General features: G+C 55.3%; 1 protein-coding gene across 20 annotated transcripts in view; it reads left to right on the forward strand.

Annotated features, from left to right (window-relative positions):
- NCOR2 (nuclear receptor corepressor 2) overlaps window positions 1-21,411 on the forward strand; it is a 164,550-nt gene that overhangs the window by 98,618 nt on the left and 44,521 nt on the right. For 16 of the 20 annotated variants that reach the window (XM_084762969.1, XM_084762956.1, XM_084762975.1 and 13 more), the window contains exons 14-17: window positions 2,000-2,098; window positions 12,308-12,468; window positions 13,457-13,629; window positions 15,507-15,569. In XM_084762969.1, coding sequence (XP_084619095.1) covers window positions 2,000-2,098; window positions 12,308-12,468; window positions 13,457-13,629; window positions 15,507-15,569 — 496 coding nt within the window. The remainder of the gene's footprint in view (window positions 1-1,999; window positions 2,099-12,307; window positions 12,469-13,456; window positions 13,630-15,506; window positions 15,570-21,411) is intronic. The other 4 variants (XM_084762961.1, XM_084762964.1, XM_084762965.1 and 1 more) reach the window with 3 other exon arrangements.

Raw genomic sequence — 21,411 nt, forward strand, 5'->3', positions numbered from 1 at the left:
CCATCTACCCCCCCCACCCCCCAGGGCCAGTGTCTGGGCTGGGTGGAGTGTGTGCCCCTCCTCTGTCTCCCTGGCCAGCTCCATCTTTTTTCATGCCTCCGCCTCCTTCCTCAGGGGAAAGCCAGGCAGGCCCCACCCGGGATAGGGAGGAGCCTTGGGCTTCAGGCCCAGGAAAGATGTGGAGACTGGCATCACATAGCCATTTGCCCAGCACACTGGAGTGGGGGCCAGTTCTGAGAGTTTTGCCACGTTCCAACTGAGGCCTGTGGCCTGGTGTGGCTTGCATCCAGGATTATATGTGGAGCAACCTCCTGGGTCCCTCATGGGTATTGTGGGCTTTCTAACAATGCTAGATACCACTTCCTGTGTGTGGCTAACACGTCTATCATCCTGAACAATCCTTCACATAGAATTGATGTTTGAACCCCACCTGTCCCCCAAACCTGATTCTGGAGCAGTCTGCTCTGGCTCTGCCTCCTGTTGGCAGGGCGTCACATTGTCCCCAGAGGGCGGTTAGCTAGCCTTTACTCATAAACTAGGCTAGCTGACGGCACACAAACACCCCTTGGTGGACATGTAGCAGCATTGACTGTGTGCTGGAGTTGGTTCTGTAGGCCCAGCACTGCAGACGACCACAGCCCACCCTTGAAGGCTGCAATTTGTATCTAGTGTCCCTCAGCAGTGGGATGTCCAGCCTGCCTGGCCCCCTGCCCTGAGTCCCAAGTATGCTGGCAGATGGCGGGAGGTGGGACATGGGATCCAGATAGCCATTTTCTTTCTTTCTTTTTTTAAAAATAATTTAATTGAATTTTATTTTATGTGCATTGGTGTGAGCCATTGGAACTAGAGTTACAGACAGGTGTGAGCTGCCATGTGGTTGCTGGGAATTGAACCCAGGTCCTTTGGAAGAACACACAGTGCTCCTAACCACTGAGCCATCTCTCCAGCCCCCAGACAGCCGCTTTCAAAGACAGTGACCACTCCTGACAGCTGTCTTCGTGGGCTGAGATGTTCTGGCGAGATGGGACCCCCTGGGATCTGATACCTGAAGAACCAGTGTTGGGAAGCAGCCTTATAAATAGCCCACCTGTGTGTGGATGCCCCCTGCCGAGTGTAGGCGACCCAACAGTTCTAGATTAGGGCTAAAGCTCCATAGAGCCAGGCTGGCTTTGAACTTGGAGATTAAGCAAGGCTGTGTGGGAAGGAGGATAGGAGTCTGAGGGGGAGAGGCACACAGAGAAGGCCTAGATGAGGCTGATCAGAGCCTCTAGAACACACTGTGCCTGCTAAGGCCAGTAGAGCCAGGCAGTGTGATAGTGGTCGACATCCAGGTCAGACTTGGCAGATGCTCAGGCCAGGCCAAGAGCAAGTGTTAGCACCTACCTGGGCTGACTGGCACACAGTTTCTCTGGTGGGTAATGGGTATAGGCGAGGGTTGGCTTTGGGGGACCGTGGGGGTACAGTTCAGGGGTGACCTGATGTCTAGGTAGCTGGGGTCTATTCCATCCTACAGCCCTCGTGGTCCCTGTCATGACACTAGGTCAGACATGACAGGAATGGGACATCTTAGGCCCAGATGGCACAGCAGGCGTTCATGGGCGCTTCTAGTCCCTGATGCTTAAATTCTGGGAGAGGTTGTTCAGGACCCCAGGTGACAGGGAAGGAGCGCAAAGCCACGTGTGGCAAAGGCTGAGTTGGCCTAGCTCTAAGTACCTGAGGCTTTGTTCTCCACGGGAGCTGAGCTGTTCCAGTGTCTTTACTGCTACCTACAGTTGCAAGGACAGGACCTATGGTGATAGCCTGTGACTCTCTACCGTCTCTCTGTGCCAGGCTCTGCCCTGTGCGCTTCTCATTCAGAGTAACCCCTTGATGAGCGCGATCAGCTTCTGCCCAGCTTGTCGGAGGGGGGACTAGGGTTTGAAACTGCGGCCTCTGGCTCCTGGCTCCCACTCTGAACTCTTCCCTGTGTGCCCCTCAGCGTCTTCTCTCTGTCCCACAGACAGTGGCCGAGTGTGTCCTCTATTACTACCTGACCAAGAAGAATGAAAACTACAAGAGCTTGGTGAGGCGGAGCTACCGGCGCCGCGGCAAGAGTCAGGTGAGAGGTGGTGGGTGTTGGTTGACTTTGGGGACTGGGTCCCTGAGCTCAAGGGACACTCGTTGGATGGCCAGTGTCCCTCATGATTGGAATCATATAGTTCCACCAGTAGGGTCCCCTCTATGGCATCTGGGTCCAGAGGCAGGGAGAGCAGCTGCTTGTGTCTTGCCTGGGCAGCCCCTGGCCCAAGGCTGGCCAGTCCATAGTCCTTTTAAGGCTACATTTCAGGGCTGGAGAGATGTCTTGTCTCAGTAGTTAAAAGCACTAGCTGCTCTTACAGAGGACCTGAGTTTGATTTCCAGTACCCACGTGGTGGCTCATAACCATCCGTAATTTCAGTCCTAGGGGATCCGATGTCCTCCTCTGATTTCCATGGGTATCCGGCACACACATGGTACAGAGACATATATGCAGAAAAAAAAAACCCACCCATACATACACAAAATTTAAAAGTTGGGAGCATATTTTCAAAGTAAAGACCGCCCAGGATGCCGGGCGGTGGTGGTGCATACCTTTAATCCCAGCACTCAGGAGGCAGAGGCAGGTGAATCGCTGTGAGTTCGAGGCCAACCTGGTCTACAAAGCGAGTCCAGGACACTCAAAGAGACATAGAGAAACCCTGTCTCAAAAAACAAACAAACAAACAAACAAAAAGACTGCCCGGGACAATCTGGGGTGACCCAGCAGACTTCCCAGCTCTGCTTCTTCACTAGTGGATATTTGAGAGGAGAAAGAGCCAGGGGTCACCAAGCCTGTTTCATGCCTTGGTGTGTAGAGTGAGCCTAGAGTGCTAGCAGCTGGCAGCTTGCGCTTCTGTTCTCCGCTTGCTGTATAAATAAATCTTTATTGGTACACAGCCGTTGCTCCACAGCCTGCAGCCTATAGCATCACTGTCCACCTTTAGGAAGATAAGTGCAAGCAATGCATGGGACCCTGGTACACAATAGCTAGGGGTTTGGGGGTGTGTGTGGCATTTGGGAGGTCAAGAGAGGCTATCCTCCACTTCCAGATTGGCAGAGGTCAGGTCCTGTAGCATACTGGGCTAGTACACAGAGAACGGGGCCCATTGTCCCACAAAACAGCTGTTTTCCCGTCACTTAAGCGGGGTGCCAATTGGTAGGCCAGTCTGCTGAGAGAAGTGAAACACGCCAGGAAACATGCCCGGCGGGTTGGTAAAGTACTGCCGGGTGGTAAGCATGGGAACCAGGCCTCAGTCCCTAAAACCCATACAAAAAGCTGGCTATGGTAGTACACATTTGTAAATCTGGGGGAAACAGGAGGTCCCTGTGGCTTGTTGGACAGCCAACCTGCCTAATCATCAAGCTGTAGGCCAGAGAGAGAGAGCGGGCAAGCACGAGCACGCACAACGCCCGAGGTTGACCTCTGGCCTTCGTATACGCAGTGCACACAGACACACACAGAGAGATGCAAACACACATGCGCGTGCGCATGCTTAGTGAAACACCTAGGACTGAGTCTCTGTCCACTCCCAGCTTGAAGGGTGGCTGGGTTTGGTCTGTGCCTGTGGTTTCCTGGCTCATTTTATGTGCCCACAGTGAGCTGGCCTGCTTATGCTTCCAACAGATGTGTGACTCCACAGCCCTGTGGCACAGAGGAGTTGGCATGCTAGAGGTTTTGCTGGTGCATTCGGGAATTTAATTGACTGACAGACAAAAGGTCAGTTAGACACCAAGTGGAAAGCGTGGTGAGGTTGGAAAGCGTTGGGTCGGTGGAGACATGGGGATCTGTATACATCTCCATACTTGGAGCTGTGCATGGTGGCGCACGCCTTTAATCCCAGCACTCGGGAGGCAGAGGCAGGTGGATCTCTATGAGTTTGAAGCCAGCCAGGTTCTACAGAGTAAGTCCAGGACAGCCAAGGCTACACAGAGAAACTGTGTCTCAAAAACAAACGACTCCTTACCTGGCCCTATAGAGAGAAGTGGTGGGGATGCTGCCGCCTGCTATGGTGCCGGTGGTGCTGGTGCTGGTGCTGATGATGGTGGTAATGATGGCAGTGGCAATGATGCTGCTGATGGCAATGTTGGTTTTGATAATGCTTGTAATCGTGGTCTTTGGTGATGGTGGTGATAACGATGACAAAACTGATGGGGGTGGTGGTGGCGGCAGCAGTGAGTGTCTTAGTTACTTTTCGGTTGCTGTGATAAAATACCATCGCCAGAGCATCTTACAGAAGAGTGAGTTTACTTGGGTTTACCGTCCTAGAGGGACCAGAGCCCTTTATGGTAGGGTGGCACAGCAGCAAATGGCAGGCTTGGCAACAGAAGCAAGAGGCTAAGGCTTCGCATCTACAGAGAGAGCAAACTTGGGGATAGCAGGTGGCTTTTAAACCTCAAGCGTACCCCTGGTGACACACCTCCTCCAACAAGGCCATGCCTCCTAAACATCCCCTAACAGTGCGACTAATGGGGGGGCCAAGTGTTCAGATGCTTGAGTCTGGGGAAACGTCTCGTTTAAGCCACTGCAGCGTTGGTGGTGATGGTGGTGATGGTGGTGACGGCTGGAGCACCCATAGTGACCGCGCTTTATTGTCACATCGCTACGTCTCATGCGCTTGGACATGAAGCAGCCTAAGGCAGAGGGGTCTTGGGTGGCTCCTTTTCTGTTTGGAGGGCTGAGAACATAGCTAGCTGAAGGGGCATCCACGGGGTCAGACTCATCACTTCCTTGGCTGTAGGAGATGAGGGAATGCGGTCATCCCGGTGGGATCCCTTGGTAGTGGGGCCAGCCTATGATCTCTGCTCTGCTGCACTGCTGGTGGGGCTTGTGTGGGGCGCTGCTGCTGGGCACTCCTGCTGGGCTCTGGGCTCTAGGGTCTGCTCTCTCTTGTCCCTGTTCCCATGCTTCCTCCAGGAGCTGCTAGGGCCACCTCTCCACCCGTTTCTTTGCTTTTGGTCTCCTCCTCACAGTGATCCGCCACTCCCGTTGGCCTGTTTGTAGATGCTGTGATGCCCGTGGTTCTGATGTGGTTTCTGTGGCTCCCGGCCACACTGTTGCTTAGGAAAGCCACAAGTGGCTTTTCTGCTTCTTGGCATACCACGTCCTACTCAGAGGCCCCTCGCCTATTTGGTGGAGAAGGGTATATGTGCTCACTGGGGCATGTATTGAGCACTTGCTGGATGCTAGGATTGGAAAACTACCATTATAGGGGGATCCTCACGCAGTGTTTCAGAAAGACAGTGGCAATTCCAGCAAACCATCCCCACTCTTAGACTCCCCAGGGAAGAGCTACAAGATAGACACCAGGTGGGACTTCCCTGGTCCCAGATGCTCTCCCCAAGCTCCACATCCTGAACTGGCTGCCTCCTTGCCCAGCCCAAAGACTGGGGCCTCCCCTACTCTCTCCATCCTGGCTTGACAGAGAAGTGACCGTAGGGACACCTGGGCATTTAGCACCTGGGCCCCACCAACACACTGGAATGAGTGTCTATGGAAATGAGGATTTCCAGGTGTACCCCTCTGATGGCTAGCGTGTCTGGTCCAAGTCCTTGGTTCTTCAGAACCTGCTGTTAGAGTGACCCCAAGAACCTCAGTCCTGGGGGCCAGTGCCCAAGCAGGGGGCAGGGCAGCATAGGTGATCCTCAGGCACCCTTCAGCGACTTTCTGGAGTGTTCCTAAGTAGGCTGAGATGGCTACAGACAGGATAGACGTATTCCTTGCAGGGCTGTCTGGACAGGTCTCATGTAAGTGTCTACCGTGTGTGACGTGTCAGTGTCTCTCTCTCCTCCACTGGCCCGGAGGCATCCAAGCTGGCCTGGACCTTGGTTAGCCAGCTCTTCCCTGACTGTCTCCTACCTGTCCTGTGTCAGAATGCAGAGGTTATAAGTGAAAGTCATTGGGTAATCATGGCCACCAATGTCCTGTCTCAGCTCTCAGCCCACCCAGCCAAGAAAGAGTGAGGCTTTCCCTGACCTCAGCTGCCCATGGGTGAGGAGCGTAGCTGCCATTTGGACTGGTAGACTCACCTTGTTGTTTAGACAGCAGGGTAGCTACCATTCCAGAAGCTTCTCTGGCCTCTGTGTAAGGTGAGGCAGGCTCAAGCGTAGACTCTGGGGACGGTGATCTCCTCGCCCTGTTCTTCGGCCCTGGGTCAGGACCATGGTCTGGCACCTTTCCCTAAGCTGCCCCACTGGCTAATGGACCTGGCTGGACACCAGTCCAGTGGGTACTCCTGGTTCCCAGGCCAGATCTGCCCTGAGGACCTCCCAAGAAAATACCACGGTAGCACGCCACATGCTAAACCCAGAGCTTGCAGATGCCTAGCAATGGGCAGACGCAGATGCTGTGGCTACCCTGTGGAGGTGTGTCCCTGAGGGTAGACTAGCTCTCCTGGAGCGGTTTCCTGCAGAGACAGGACATGACCAGGAAAAGTCTGTCCTGGACTCATGGCCTCTGGACCAGTGGGGGAAGTCAGTAGTGGAGGGACGCCTTCATCCCCACTGATGTCAGCCCTCACATCCTGGCCCAGTGTTCCTTCACCTACCCCTCCAACCCCCTACCACGCTGCTCCTACTGCTAGCTCGCTCTCTGCTGCCATTCCTGGCTCCCACCCCGGCCTCTCTTCCTTTTTTTCTCTGTCCCTGCCATGTGTCTGTCTGTCTTTGCCTCTGTGACCCTGAGTCACCTCCTTTTTGTCCCGTCTCACCTCTTTACACCTTTCCTGTGTTCGTCTGCCTGCCCGCCTGCCTGCTGGTCTTCCTGGCTCTCTGTGACTCTGTGTCACCTCCTCTTTGTCCCCGTCTCACCTCTTTATCCACCTTCCCTCCCTCACCCTTCCATTCTCTTCTGGTTGCTTGCCAAGAGGCAGATGACCTTGTTCCCATGTGGGGCCCAGGTTCGCCTGACCAGGAGGCCGTTCCAGGGCAGCGCCAGACAGGCTTGGGCAGCGCATGGTTGGCATGCTTCCCTTGAGGACCAGCTAGTTTCCCATTGCATGTGAGGTCACCAAAGGCCGATGGCCAGAGTCTATGTTTTAGACCAAACCACAGTGCCCCGATAGGCCATTTCGTTATTGGTCACCAGTGAGGGCATGCACTTGTATCTCAGACCTTGGTAGGATGCCTCCAGCCTAGGGTCTCAAGCTTCTTCGGTCCAGACAGGCAGACTGGCTAGCTGCTTTAGAGGATGTTGAGGGCAAGGCAGACCTGTACCAATTTAGGCCCAGCTGAGCAGGCATCCCTGGTTTCCTGCCTGACTCCATGCCGAGTAGGCAATTTGCTCAGAGAGCCTTCCCCCAGATCCTCAGTGTGTTAGACATGCCCCATAGAACCCTGCTCAGGGTTGGCAGCTGGGGAGCCCAGGAGGCAGGACAGGCTGTACCATAATAGCTAGAGCAAGCTGGGTCACTTCTGTGGGAAATAAGAACAGTCCAAGACGATCACCTGGGCCCGGACACACATAGCACAAGAGCCCCACCCCTATCCCCAGCCAAACTGACCACACTGGAGGTGGGAAGTGTAGGTGCTGCGTTGGGCACTCTCCATCCCTCTGCTGGGGCAGGCACCACCCTGGTGCTCCTGGGAGCTAGTTATTGCTTACGAGATCAGTAGCACTGGGAACCGCCCATCAGGGAAGTCCCTGCTGCCCATGTTTGAATCCATTTTGATGGCTTCACTGTGAACAAGACAGTGAGGTCTCTGGACAGCCTCTTGGAGGACCACCACAGTCCTGGGGGACTATGTGGACGAGAGTAGCTTTCAGGGTCTGACCCCAAGGGAATTCTCTAGAAGGTCCCTGAGGCCAGATTTGGTCAATAAGAAGGAACTGGCCACACATAGGTCACAGTGGGTGCAAAGACCCCCTGTGAAGGCAAGAGGGGAGTAGGGGCAAGCTTCCAGGTGGAAGTAGGCCCAGTGTAATGTCCTATGTGTGGTGAGGACCACCGACTTTATTCTGGAGTTCTGGTGGCAGGGCAGGATCCTGCTTAGGAGGTGTGTGTGTGTGTGTGTGTGTGTGTGTGTGTGTGTGTGTGTGTGTGTGTTATGTGTGAGCACACCCAGGTTAGCAGGTGTCCCATCTATTAGTCTCTGTTTTATTTCCCTGAGACAGGGTCCGTCACTGAACTTGGAGCCAGGCTGGTGGTCAGCAAACCTCAGCTTGTTCCCACCCCATTGCACTGGGCTCACGGGTGCACACAGCTGTGCGTAGCTTTTGACGGCAGTGCCAGGACTCTGAGCTCAGGTCTTTGTGCTTATGCCGCAGGCACCTTGGCCCTGCACGGTCTCAGCCCTGCAGTGTTTCTGTTGCTGCGATAAACAACACAACCAAAGGCAACTTGGGGAGAAACAGGTTTATTTCACCTTCTAATTGCACAGCACAGTCCATCTCTGAGGGAAGGCAGGACAAGAACCTGGTGCAGGAACTGAGCCAGAGGCCACGGAGGAACAGCGCTGGCTTGCTCTTCATGCCTTTGTTTTTGTTTTTGTTTTGTTTTCTGTTTTTTGTTTTGGTTTTTGAGACACTGTTTCTCTGTGTCTCCCTGGCTGTCCTGGACTCACTTTGTAGATCAGACTGGCCTTGAACTCACAGAGATCCACCTGCTTCTGCCTCCTGAATGCTGAGATTAGAGGCACACACCACCACGCCCAGCTTTAGCCTGCTTATAGCACCTAGGACCATCGGTCCAGGAGTGGCACTGCCCACGGCGGCCTCTGCCCTCCTGCATCATCAACAACCAAGAAGACACACTGCAGGCTTGCCCACAGGCCGTTCTGATGGGGGCGTTTTCTCAGTCAACCCGAAGGACTCTAGCTTGTGTCAAGCTGAAATAAAACTAGCACATCTACCACATCTCACCCTCAGTCCCCAGTTGAGCATTTAAAATGGGGCTTTGGGGTTGAGGGTATAGCTCAGGGGTACAACACTTGGCTAGCTTCTGCCAAGGCCCAGAGCTCTACCTCAAGTTCTGTGGATAAATAAACAAGCCTGGGCCACCATGAACGGACTCCTGGACACATGTCCCATGGCGTCTACTCCGTGGAAGTGTCACCACAGCAGAACAACGTAGGAAAGTGTGAACATGCGGCACCTAGAGCCACCGTCGTACGTACGAAGTGCCACTTGCCACCTCGTACGTTGGAGCACACACCATATCCTATTCCTGCTCCACCGTTCAAGCAGTGGGAATGACCTCACAGTTGAAGGCCGGCTGGGCCACGGTGGCCATGCAGCTGAACCTTAGAGGCATCATGTGACTCAGCCCCGGATGTCTGTTCGAAAGCTGATCTCTGGACTGGTGCGGTGGCGCACACCTTTCATCCCAGCACCCAGGAGGCAGAGGCAGGCAGATCTCTGTGAGTGCAAGGCCAACCGGATCTGCATATCGAGTTCCAGGCTAACCAGAGCTGCATAGTGAGACCCTGCCTGAAAACAACAGCTCCTGGTCTCAAACCAACCGGAAACATAGGTTTCTGTTCGTGACGAGGAGGCCAGCCCCACTTCATGGCTGTCCCTTGCTAGTCCACACACTCAGGTAGCTTCAGTACACCTCTGTTGAGGGCTGAGCCTGCATCCCTTGCTATGTGTCCCTGGGAGGGAGGGATGGGGTGCCCAGACTAGGCATGAGAGGGTCACCACCAGCTGCAGAGGCTGTGTTTTCCTTCTGTTCTGCTCCCTGGCCCCGCTACCTGCCACCCACCCAGCCTCTCAAGCCCCCCTTTTCTGCACAGGATGCTCTTGGGACTCACTTGGCTGGGGCGTTTGGTTTGTCGGTCCTTGATAGTACAGTGTTTGTTGAATGAATGAGTGAGTGTGTGTCAGTATGTAAGTGTGTCACACAGTCACAGTATGGCTGTGAACTGTCAGGTTCTCCTATATTTAAATTTGGGGTAGAATCCAGGGGCTCCCCAATGCCTTCCCTGGATCTTAACCACCACAAACCCCTGAAGACCCAGTGCAGGGGCTGGGTTGTGCCAGGCCCACTTCCTCACCCAGGAGGGTCTCGGTGCCTCAGGACAGAGCTGTTTGTGCCTTTGAAGGTCTTACCTTTGACCTCCCTCAGAACGCCTCAGTTCTGACCGCATCAGCTTCAGAACTCCGTGCTTCTGGGGGGCTTGGTGCCCCCTATAAACCAGAGTTTGTTTAGGGTAGGATTACGCTAACTGTGGTGTGGTGGAGGTCCCATCTGGCTTCAGGCTCTGCCAGGAAATGCTGTGTGACCTTAGATGGGTTGCTTTACCTCTCTGTGTGTCGTGTTCTCATCTGTGGGACAGTGTAGTATCAGGGTTGTTGGGAAGAACAAGGACCTCCACAGTGTGGCATGAGGACAGTCTCATCCCATGCTGACATCTGTCCTTATACTACTGTCATTTTCTGAGAAATGGGTCCTAGCAGATATGAACGGACACCCACAATGCCCTGTAGATCCTTTTAGGGTGTCCACAGTGCTGTGATCTGGGGGTGGGGGACATACACGGATACCCTGGCTGTAACTGACGAGTTGTCACTTGATGCTGCAAGCTTGGGAGTCACGGGGGCTGGTGGCATTCCGATCCTGCTTCTCCTGGATGTCCAAGCTGGGGCTGAGGTCTCCTGGGACATCCCTTCTACCGTGTGATAGAGACACCCTGAAGGCTTCCCTCACTCTGATATGAGGAACCCAGCAACAGACTTGGAAGGAGTTAGGTGAACATTGTGGAGTCTCAGAGTTAGCCTCCAGTCAGCCTACAGCCAAACTCAGCCCTCCACTTGCTTTTGTAAATAAAGCTTTATTGGCATTCGCTTGTTCACATAGCGGCAGAGTCAAGCCAGGTGCTTTAGATAAGAGCTTGCCAGCCAGTCTAAGGTCCCAGTCTGCAAACTTGAGAATGTGTTGGAGCAACCTGGAAATGTATTTTATTTTTGTTTGCACGGTTTTATTTGGGACAGGCTCTCACTCTGTAGCTCTGGCCCGCCTTTTTCATTTGCTGCAGGCCTCCTGCCAGTTCCTGGGGTTCCAGGTGTGCCTCCAGCCAGGAGTTGGGGTCTGGCGTCCTTCGGGCATCACAGGGACTAGAAACCACAGCTCACAGCTGCCCGCAAAGCCACAGCAAGCTTGACATCCGTAGGCATGGCTGGCCGGCACGACCAGCCAGACTTGCAGGCTCTGTGATTTGCCAATTTCAAGCAGCTGGTCAAGGGACCCAGCATCCTTCAAGTCTCCCAGGAGCCAGGAGGGGCCAAGCACATGGCTTCATTCAAGCCAAGGCACAGTTAGGTGAAAAAGTGAATCTCAGACCAGGACAGCCTGCCCTCCGCTGTCACCCTTATCTACAGGGGCTCAGCCCGGGGTGCAGGGGCACCTTATGGTTTATGCCATGGGCTGCAAAGTCTGAGTCCTATGCTTGGTTCCAGCCCCTCACCCCGGCCCCCTCATGTGGACGTGGGAGATACATCCGAGTGGCTTGGATACCATGCCACTGCCTGGGAAAGCTCAGGCCAGATGTGCTGACAGCTGTGAAATGTGCCCCCTTCCATCTCCTTCAGTTCTGACCGGCAATTTCCATGGTTCACCTTGGGCACATGAAAAGGGAACACTGTTGAGCTGACAGGAAACCCATTCAGGGGCCTCTGTCTGCCAGAATGAGGCTTTGCCCCTGGGCTGTACGGAGAGCTAGGATCTGAAAGTAGGGCTGAGACTGGCTGGCTGACATCTGGTACCCAGCTGAGGAGCCAGCAGCCATGCCTAGCTGCTTCTGGGCAGGATGGCTGCCCCGGCCCCTCCCATTAGAGAACACGGGGTTCTTGCTAGTGGGGGTGGGGTGACCTGAGCATCCAGAGCAGACAGAGTGTTGCCTCCAGGCCCATGGTGGCTGTACAAGTCAGGCTCTAGCTCTATGTGCCATGATGTCCCTGTCTGTCCCCTGAGTTCCTAAGCCTGTAAAAGACACGGCCTGAGAGCCATGGTGGACCGCTGTGTCTTCCTGCCAGGAGGAACAATGGAGGGAAAGTTGTGTTGGTGTGCTGCACCCCACCCAGCCCCCACCCAGTCCTCCAGGGCTTTCTGCAGGTGCTCCTCCACAGGGCTCAGTGTAGAAGGCAGGAATGGAACCCGTGTGCCCAAGTGTGGTGCTTTTCACGCTTGGCTCTGACTCCAACCTCTCCCACCTGGCTGGCTTCCCAGCTGCCCCGGCCTCTGCGTTCACCGTCCCTCCCTTCCCCAGCTTCACCTGTCTCCCGTTTTCCCTCCTGCCTCTGCTCCCTGGGCTGTAGCAGCAGCAGCAGCAACAACAACAACAGCAGCAGCAGCAGCAACAGCAGCAGCAGATGGCACGGAGCAGCCAGGAGGAGAAGGAGGAGAAGGAGAAGGAAAAGGAGGCTGACAAGGAGGAGGAGAAGCAGGATGCGGATCACGAGAAGGAAGAGCTCAGCAAGTGAGGCCTTGCAGCTGCTCAGCAGCACACCTGGGCCCTGGGGAGCGGGAGCCTGGCGCCAGTTTGGAGCCCCAGTCAGTTCTCCCAGGCCTTTCCTCCCGGAAGCCTCCGCCCCTCCTTCCCCCAACCCCCTCCCTCTCTGCAGCCCCCCAGAGACCTAGGAGACCAAATCGCTCATTTGAGCCCTGCTCCTGGACTCATAAATCCAGACAGCCACTTTGGCACTCAGCCTTGCCTCCCCTCCAAGGCCCCTGAGGTCCATGAGAGAGAGAGAGAGAGAGAGAGAGGAGAGAGAGAGAGGGGGGGGGGGGCGGGCGGGCGGGCTGAAGAGCCTCCGGAGGGTAACATGGATGCAAGCATCTGGCAAGCCCCCACCTTCATAGTCACCCCCACCGGCACCCGACAGCTCCAAGCCAGTGGGAGAGGGTGGAGGGGCTGCAGGTGCCTGTGATGTGCCCCCCCATCCACCCCCCCCCCCCAGCACATCAGAGCCGCCCCCCTTCCCCGTCTCCACGGCTCCAGCCAGCATCTTTCAGGAAGATGAATGGGTGACAGTGGCGATAAATCTGCCCCAGTTGCTTCTGAGAAGTCAGGTCCCCATGTCGTGTGCACCCCCACAGCTGGGCTGGGCTGCGATTCCCCAGGCATGCAGTCCTGGGTAACCTGAGCAGATTGCTCTGTAAAGGCCCAGAATTAAGTCCTCTGTGGCTGGTAAAGAGGGCTGCAGAGAGTCCCGAAGGCCTCTAGCAGGGTTCCCCACTCCCTGGTTGGTGGTGTCACTGATGAGCACGCCTTGAGTTCCCACGGGTGACATGTGGGTCAGGTGACTACACAGCCGCCCTTGGAGGGGTCGGCCTCCCCACAGCGCCCTCTTTTGGCCAGCAGCTAGCACCTCATCCCTCTCTCCTGACCCAAAGGTCTCTTCCAGTTGTCTTGGGGTTTCTGCCCTCAGCCGACCCATCCTGGTCACCCTTCTCTGACCGTGCAGGGAGAAGACAGATGACACCTCTGGGGAGGACAATGATGAGAAAGAGGCCGTGGCCTCCAAAGGCCGCAAAACTGCCAACAGCCAAGGCCGCCGCAAAGGCCGCATCACCCGCTCCATGGCCAATGAGGCCAACCATGAGGAGGCCACCACCCTGCAGCAGAGTTCAGAGCTGGGTGAGCAGGGGCTGGGCACTGGGAGGACTGGGATTCCTGAAGCTGGAGTGAACGCCCATAGCAGACGGCCTGGGTCACTGCAGTTGGGGTTCAGCCAAGTGTGTGCCTACTGAGCTCACCCAGGGCTTTCTCTCTTTACCTCGGCATCTGCACGTGCACAGAGACATTACACCTAACAAGAGTATATAAGAGATTCCAGGAGCCTAGAACCTAAACGGTGGTGGAGCTCAGGACTAGGAAAAGGCCGTGAAACCCGCCTGTTCCCCACCCACCTCCTGTTTGTTGTCCTAAATCAGAAGATTGAGCCATGTGGCCATTTCCCTGGGGTGTTGATGAGCTGGGCGAAGTTACCTGTTAGGAGGACAGTTGCACCTTTGTGGGTCTTGGTTTCCCTTTATGTTTTAGAGGGGTTCCGTCCGACCTTCTCGTGGTAAAAAGAGGGCCAATAGGGTGAGCTGAGCTGCAGTTCCAGGGGAAGCCTCTAGGGACAGCAGTGCTCACTCATCCTGTGCTGCAGATCTTGGCTGCCTGGGTCTCCTCCCAGAGGAAGCGATCTGAGGCCTGTTTTATTTCTCACAGACCCCGCTATGGGCTCCCTAGATCTGCACTAGGCCCCCACTCCTCATGGGAGTGGCTTGGGCTTTTACAAATGGGCTACTGGGGGGCGGCGTGGCTTACCTCTGAGTCACTGATATAATTGGGATTTGAACTCAGCCCCACTGACCACAGATCCTACGTGGCTCTTGAGGGTGTGTGTCAGCTGCCACTTGGTGGCAGTGTGCCAGAGGGACTGTGAGAAGCATTAAGGCACACTTCATGTGTAGAATAGCCTGCTAGGCTGAAGGGTAGAAAACATACCCTCAGCCTCTCTCAGTGCTCTAGAATCTTCTACCCATGGCATGTAAAGCCTCCCTTGGGAATGCCCTTGGAAGGACCAGGGACTCTGTCCAGGAGACTGCCAGGGCTTGGCAGCAGAAATGGGCACGATCCTCTCTGTTCCCTTCCTGCCCTGAGCTCCTTGCTGGCCTCTCTGTCCCTCAGTTTGAATAGACCACACTGTGCCTGGCACAGTTCCCAACACTCCCCTGTCAGGGGCCCATAGCTGAGTTCTCGTCAGGCCCCAAGGGGGGCTGTTGGAGGGTAGTGTATAGTCCAAACAAGGCCGCCTCTGTACAACCTATGCCTGGCTTTGTCCCTTTTGAGGGTCTTTGTTGTCCTTGGACATGCTGGGGAGACAGTAATAGTCACCAGTACAAGAGGAGTCCCCAGCTGTGGTGATGTTACTCACGGGACATGGGCAGATGCTAAGGAGCCATTTTGACAGTCATGATTGGAGTTAGGGCTGTGAGCATCTAGAGCAGGGGTTCTCGACTTTGCTAACCCTGCCACCCTTTAGTACAGTTCTTCATGTTGTGGTGCCCCTCCCCCCCACCCCCAATAAAAATATTTTTGTTGCTATTTCATAACGAATTCTGCAAACATCTGATATGCGACCCCTGTGGAGGTTGTGACCCAGAGGTTGAGAACCACTGGTCTAGAGAGTAGCGTCTGAGGAGGCGTGAAATGGCTTCCTCTGCACAGCAGGTCCCCTGTCCACCTGTAGTTCCTGCCCGTCATCCCTCCCTCACACTGTGACCATGCCCCTAGCTAGGTTATCCCTTCCATGTGTTATGGCCCAGTCCCTAGTCACCTCAGTTTCCTTGTCAGGCAGCAGATCCTCACAGCATAGTGAGCTGTGGGGCTGCATGTGAGAGTATGGGGGCCTGCTGTGCACAGGGCCCAGCCCCCCAGCATGAGCCTCAGGCACTGTGGTAAGGGGTTGCTGGCGTTAGGTCTCTGCTGAGGGGCTCCCACCAATTGCCGCGTCTCCCTTTCAGCTTCCATGGAGATGAACGAGAGTTCTCGCTGGACTGAAGAAGAGATGGAGACGGCAAAGAAAGGTAAGGAGCCGTACGTGACGGTGTGCAGGGTGCCTGAACTTGCCCCGGGTCCTGGGATGTCTGTCGTGCAAAGCGGCTCGCATAAGTGGCCCTACAGTTGGAGTCTCCCGAGCCTCGGTTGAACCTGCCAGAGAATGGGTCTGTTCTGCGAGTTAGTGGGCTGTACCTGAGGTGGGGATGGCTCAGGAACCTGTGGGTTGAATGCATGAGTGGCTAGCACCACTGGGCCCTGAGGACAGTGGACAAGGTGCCTGGTGGAGTCACAGCTCCCTGGCCATTGAGGCAAGCCGCTGTGCCCGTGGCACTATAGAGCTTCCTGTTTTCACATGAGTGTGTGGCTCTTACATGGGGTCTCAAAGGCCCCCATGCTGGGTTTGAGCTCTGCAAGCATTTGGAGTTTGTGTCTGGGTTTGGTGGTGTGTTCACAGTGCCTGGGGCTCCACTCCCAGGGACAGTCATAGGCGCTGTCTGTATCACAAGGCTAAGACCGAATTTTCAAATAGGGAGTTGCCGGCTGTTGGTGACCTTGTGACATTGATGTGACAGGCTGGGCTAGGCCATCACACCCTCTGAGATTGACACCTCACACACACACCCTGCTGGCTAGACAGGAACCCCTAACCCCAGCACCTCTCTGAGTCCTGACAGTAGAACCTGACTTTTGAGGGGATGCCTCCTGGGGCCCTGGTAGCCCTGGTGACATTACCATAACATCCCACATTGTGCGTGGCTGAGGCCTTCACTTGCCAGCTCGGTGACCTATCTCTGAGCCTCAGTTTACCCATCCCTAAGATAGGGGTGCTACCTAGGATGGCTGCAAGGATTTAAAGCCAGACATTAAGGGTCTTAGGATGGATGGCTTTCACCAAGGGTCTCAGAGCTCGCAGCTGTGAACATCTGTCCCTTCCCCCGCATCCTCTCTGAGAGACATGAAGCCACCTGCTCACTTGAAATGAGGCACTGCGGTTGGCTCCTGCTGTAGTCGCTGGCTCTTTTACCCTGATTATTTGAGCTGTAGCTCCCGTTCCTGCCCAGTATCATGGACGAGGAGCTGAGGTTGTAGGTCTCACGTAGCTCAGGAGCCAACTGAGTCCTCTTATCCCTGTGGCTGCTGTGTCCAGGCTGCAGTGTGCATGGTGGGAGCCAGTGGCTTTTATTGGGAGCCCTAACAAACCTGCCGCCACTACATCCTCGGACCTACTCCAGCCCACTCACTCTCTCGTGAGGTTTGCTGAGGGTTTAATGGGCCCGGTGGGAGTGTCCCACACCACCTGAGGAGCAGCCACCAACCTGGAGGACGTGTGTCTTTCCTGGCCTGTGCCCTCCTCCACCTAAGGGTAGGCCTGGGCTGGGGGCAGCTAGAGCAGAGCTCAGAAAGGACAGTGGGGAAATCTGTTCTCAGGGCTCAGGGTTGTGTCTCCAGCCGGCTGGGTGCAGTGTGCAGTCACTCCAGAGGAATTGCGTTGTCCGTTCTTTGTTTTTTTGTGTATGTCTGCGTTGTGGTTTGTGGTATGAATTCTAAAGAGGCTTTACGTAATGGTCCAATTCCCATGGTTTAACCTCCGCGAAGAGTGTATAAGGGACTTAGCCACTGAAAGCGGTCTGTTAACCTGGGCCTCGTGGCACACGCCTGTTGTCCCAGCACATAGAGGCAGTGGCGGGATGAAGGGTGGGTCCAGTCTCTGGGCTGCATGAGAGCCGGTCTCAAACAAACAAAACCTTAAAAACACACCTGCATTCACCCCACGGTGGTGTGCTGCTGCTCTCCACACCCCAGATGGGAACCCTGTACCCATTATGGGTCCTTCCTGCCCATCAGTCCAAGGGCGAGGCAGTGCTAATGGACTTCCGGTCTGTGGCTGGCCTGAACACTTACAGGAAGGATTCCTCACGCCTGGCTGCACTCACTTAGCATTGTTTTCAGGGTTCCTCATGCACCTGTGAAGGCTGCAAGGGCTCCATGAAACATGGAGTATGACACACCACACCACAACACCCCCCCCCCCCAACACACACACAGGTTCACTGCCTGTGGGCTCACCTGGTGACAGAGTGGTGGGTTGTCTCCGCCTTGAGCTGCGTATGTTTCTGTGGACATCATGTGATGATCCCTTTGCTTTTATCCACATGTGGGTCCTGGGGTCTCATTCTGACTGTGCAGTCGCTCACAGGAAGTGCCCACGTCTTTCCATATCCTGAAGCGCTTACAGGCCCTCAAGTGTTCGGTTGCTGTCACCAGCCCCATTGCCTGACACCAGGAGGCCTCTCTCTCTCCCTCTCTCTCTCTCTCTCTCTCTCTCTCTCTCTCTCTCTCTCTCTCTCTCTTTCTCTCTCTTTTGGAAGGGCAGATCAGGAGGTGGGAGGGAGGTGGGATGACTCACCCGCTGGGATAGATCGCCCTGATGCCACTGTCTCAAGGTTAGGGCCTATAGGGAGGGCTGGGAGCTCATCCCCAGTGATCCTGGAGCCCATGTGCACCGGCCCTGCTCAGTGACATTTGAAATAGCGCCGCTGCTGTGAATTACAGCAATCTGGACAATTATGCCTGCTCGCAGTGGCTGCTGATGGCTGTTCCGGAGGCGGGGGCGGGGAGGCAGGTGCGCGCAGCCCGTGGTAGCTCCTTTTCCACTGCCTGTGGGGGTGAGAGGCTAAGAATGTTCCAGAGCACCCTGCTGAGAGAGTGCTGACAACTCAGAGAGGAAAATGACCCCTGCCAAGCTGTGTCTCAGGCAGATGGTACTCACCCATTTTGGGCCCAGTGTTGGGTAGGAGCCCTCAGGGAACCCAGGCAGGTAAGCAGCCAGGTGTCCCCCGAGCATCCTACTGGAGCATCCTCTGTAGCCCAGCTGTGAAGGACAGCTGCAGAAAAGCCAAGCCTCAAGAGAAACGTAGTTGGATTTCCTGTGTGTGTGACCTCAGACCAGTCACTTTCTTCATCTATGTAACTAGTCACTGACTTTGGCATAATAGGAAAATTTTCTCTCCCTTGCTCAGGAGACTTAGAGGTACAAGGGAGCGTTCCTTCCAAGGCTTCAGGGAAGGTTCTGCACCCCATCCCACCTCAGGTGGTGACCTCACACTGCTGACGTCCATCCTCTCATGACCTGGCCACCCCTCCCCCTATGTGTCTGGATTTCCTCACCCCCTCTTTCTTTCTTTCAGGCAGGGTCGCTTTGTATCCTTGGCTGGTCTTGAACTTGAGGAAGTCCAGGCCTCTGCCTCATTCTTAGTCAGCCCACGCCAGCAGAATAGCTGTTTGGCTCCTTTGTCTGTTGCTTCCACTGGTTCATTTCCCTGTGCATAACTTCCGGTGAATGTAAAATTTTAGTTGGGAATATTGTCCTATTAAGCCACATCCATGTGGCTTTTGATCAATAGTCAATAATCAGTCAATAGCTGACCTTGAAGTCTTGATGCCTTAGCCATTTTGGCACCTTGTTCAGCCCCGTCACCTCTGCAGCTCCCTGCTCTGACTGCCTTCTCATTTCTGCCTCAGTTTCAATTGCCTGCCCCTCCCCCCCCCCCCCCCCCCCCAAAAAGAGGCAAGAAGATCCGCCTTCCAAGTTTACCATCAGGTTGGAAGGAGCCAAATACATGCAGCGGGCACTCAGGTGGCCGACTGCAGGGCAGCACACAGGCTGGGTTAGAGTCCCAAGCCTCCTCTGAAATCTGGCCTGAGTGGGTATCTGCAGCTTGGGGCTGACCCTTGCCTGTGTCCCTGCGAGTGGGGTGTACTGGCATGGCCTGCCAAGCAGTTATTCAGCTACATGTGGAGGGTCGAGCTCGCTATATGGAGTAAGACATCCTGCTTTTAAGGCAAGTGGCTGTTATGCAAATGAGGCAGAGGCCCAGAGGTGTTGTATGGGCTGCCCAGGACCACAGAGCTGTGAACTGGTGGATCTGGGATTGAAACCCTGGGGACTCCAGTTGCTAAGCAGGACTGAGAGGTGAGGGGATTAAGTCAGTTAGTCCCTGAGCTACTGTTTTCTAAGTAATGAAGGAAAGAAGGGAAGGGCAACTAGTGGAGCAGATAGCCCTGTGTCAGGGACAGTGCACTCAAGTGAGACATATTAGAAACCCAGACAGTGAGGACGTGAGAGGCAGAAACGTAGAGGCCCGCAATGGCTTTGCTTACAATGGTGGAGTTTCTGAGTTTGGCCATTATTCAGAGGACGGAGGGGACTTGGAGTTGGATTCTGGCAACCTGATGGTTCAAGACCCCTCTGTATGTGGTGTGTGTGTGTGCGCGCGCGCGTGTGTGCGTGCGTGCACACCCGCATGCTTAGGGGGCTAGGCTACTCTCCAGGGCTCATGCTGGGTGAGGCCTGAGTCTGAGCAGGAAGCTGCCTCCTTAGGAACTGGGTCTATCCAGGGACCTGGCCCCCTGCCTGCCTTAGGACATGGGCCACGGTGGGGGGGGGGGGCCTACAGGGCTGGGCCAGTGGCCTCAAGTTCCCTGAGAGGTTAGCTTGGCCCCTAAGGAATTTTGACCCTGGGGTGCCCCCCCCCCCCCTCCGCCCACTCAACGTCGACTAGGAGCACTGGATGCTGTCCCCAGGGCAGGCAGTGGAGGCCAGCGGTCCATGCTAGCTCTGCTCAGGAGACACACCCTTCCTTGAGAGCCCTACCTGGCAGTGATGTGGTCTGGTCTCATCCTTTTCATGGTTGAGAACCTAGGCCTGGTGGGGCGGTGCTCAGCCACTGTGCTGTCAAGAGTTCATGCTGTCCCAGTTGCCAGGCCACGCTGACCTTTCCAAGAATGCACTGTGTGCCTCTTGGGGAGTCCTGTGCACAGCAGTAAAGTCGCCTGGCCAACCGGGTAGTGTGCCCAGCCAGTGGCTAGTGTGCTGAGTTCAAGGGCCACGAGGGCAGGGCCAGGCGCCATCCAAGTGAGGAGATGATGCGTGAGCATGGAGATAGAGCTCCATAGGCAGGATGGAGATGGCCCTGGAGGATGTGTCTGAGAGGTCCTTGGCCTCTTGTGTTGTGATGGCTCTAAGGGAGAAAGCAAGGCTCCTGTATGGACTCAGGTATAGCTAGGCATGGGACTGGCTCTGGACTCTCGTCTCTCATTGATGCTAACTGTAGACCTCCCTCACTCTAGACCAGCATCTGCCTCCTTGCTGGGGAGGGACAGGTACTGAATGACCCTCATGGTGATCTTGTGTTCCTAAGCACACCTTGTTTCTGATTTGCCCACGAGAAAGTGGCATGGTGGAGGAGTATGCCTCAGGGAGTACAACCAACCAAGGCTCTGGGGACAGGGCCTGACCCTGCAGACCAGGCTCTCTGTGGCTCTGCAGTTGGACGCCTGGCCTTGGCTTGAGCCCTGTTGACTTTGTCTCACAGGTGTCTCCCATGTATGGAGTACCGCCCTGGTACCCATGATTAGCAGGTACTAGTGCTGAGGTCCAAAATGTGAGGTGAGAAGGCAGCTGGGGCAGGTTCCAGGGTGAGGTCATCCCACATGGCACACTGTAGTCTCTGGGCTGCTGGTGACATGCCCCACAGGGCACACTGTAGTCTCTGGGCTGCTGGTGCTCAGTGACCACACATCCCTTGAGTCCAGCACAGACTCAATATTTTTTCAGGAAGGAGGATGCACTTCTTGCTCTGGGAAGGTTTTGTTTTTCAAGGGAGTCTGAGAAAACTTCTGTGAGGGTGAGGTTGGCATGGGGGTACCCTCTTAAGCTTATTCCTGGGAGGAGCTGGAAGCCACAGTCTGTGGGAGAGCAAGCCCTCCAGTGTGTTATCCCAGGCCAGAGGTCTGTACACTTGCTGAGCACAGGCCCCTGTGGATGGAGTTGGGCCCCTGAGCCACTGGAGACTTGGTGGATCCCAG

The sequence above is a fragment of the Acomys minous genome, assembly GCF_964271855.1.
Source record: "Acomys minous genome assembly, chromosome: 16".
Taxonomy (NCBI): Eukaryota; Metazoa; Chordata; class Mammalia; order Rodentia; family Muridae; genus Acomys; species Acomys minous.